General features: G+C 39.2%; 1 protein-coding gene across 1 annotated transcript in view; it reads left to right on the plus strand.

Moving 5' to 3' along the window:
• The window catches only part of wls (Wnt ligand secretion mediator), a 20,351-nt gene that overhangs the window by 15,857 nt on the left and 3,120 nt on the right, over positions 1-1,374 (plus strand). Inside the window, exon 7 of the mRNA XM_005721015.2 lies at positions 410-507. Coding sequence (XP_005721072.1) covers positions 410-507 — 98 coding nt within the window. The remainder of the gene's footprint in view (positions 1-409; positions 508-1,374) is intronic.

The following is a 1,374-nucleotide window of genomic DNA, read 5'->3' on the forward strand; positions in this document are numbered from 1 at the left end:
CACATTCTGTCTCTCACAGTTGAAGTGTACCTCTGGTGCAAATTACTGACCTCTGTCATCATTTTAAGTGGGGGAACTTGCACAATCGATGGCTGACTAAATACTTTTTTGCCCCACTGTAGGTCTTCGTAGTATCAGAAGTTATCATAGTTTCTAAATTACCCTCCACTGACTGTGAGATCTACATTTGCTGGCTAACATGTCTGTGACAGTGAGCACAGACATTAGTTGATTTTTAAGATCGCAGTCCAGTCAATCAGTCAATCACAAATCAAAAACTCTGATGAAGATGGTGTGTTTATAAATGGACATCTGTTTCATCTATAGCATGGCCATTCCTCGAGAAGGTAGCATGCAGTAAGTGATGAAATGTGGAAAAACATCTGTCTGTTTTGTGCTTCTCTTTCAGGACCAGACAGAGAGGAACCGTTTCTCAATTTACTGGAAGCAGGTCGGACCTGTCGTCTTTGGTTCCTTCTGCCTCTTTATCTTTGACATGTGTGAGAGGTGAGACTAAGTTTTCATTAAACACAGTTTTAAATAACCATATTAAAACGGAGTATGTCCATTGCATTATAGAGGTGCATTTACAGCAAACCACAGACGGTATAAAAGATGGACGTAGCCACCGTGACCTCACTCATTGGTTGGCAAAGTCTTGTTTATGAACCTTTGAACTGGGCGTTTTTTTGCTGTCTCTGTTTGGAAACCAGACGTACAGGGAATGGATTGATTTGATTACAGCTGAAGACAATGCATGCTCATTGGCTACTGATTTGTTACTCACAAGCTGTTAGCCAATCGATATACCCTAGATCAGCGGTCCCCAACCCCAGTCGTTTGGTACCAGGCTGCGAGAGTTGAGGCCCGGGGGGGGAATTTCTGGAATTTTTATCTTTTTATTTTATTTTATTTTTTTATTGTTTTTATGCTTAACTTGGTTTCCCTGGGTCTTTTTCTGTGTGTTATGAATAAATCTTCTTTTTTTAGTACTTGTTGTTGTTGTTGTTGTTGTTGTTGTTGTTTTTATCCATGACACCTTAAAGACCGGTCCGTGAAAATATTGTCAGACATAAACTGGTTCGTGGCGCAAAAAAGGTTGGGGACCGCTGCCCTAGATAATGCCCCGTTTTAACTCTAATGAGCATATTCTATGCAAGTTTTGTGATTTATTTACATGACACTATTAATCGAGTCCAGATACTCATCAGGAGACTATATAATTTCTTTTTTCAAACCACAATAGTCACTCCTTATTTGCAACTGCTATGGCTAATTGTTCAAAATTAGTTAAATGTACTGCATTGTACCAGTATTTTTCTTTTCCATGGGTTGTGTGTTATCATATTACTCCTTCCAAGTGTGTCTGTATAT

The sequence above is a fragment of the Pundamilia nyererei genome, unplaced genomic scaffold (assembly GCF_000239375.1).
Source record: "Pundamilia nyererei isolate P.nyererei 1_Seehausen unplaced genomic scaffold, PunNye1.0 scaffold00004, whole genome shotgun sequence".
Taxonomy (NCBI): Eukaryota; Metazoa; Chordata; class Actinopteri; order Cichliformes; family Cichlidae; genus Pundamilia; species Pundamilia nyererei.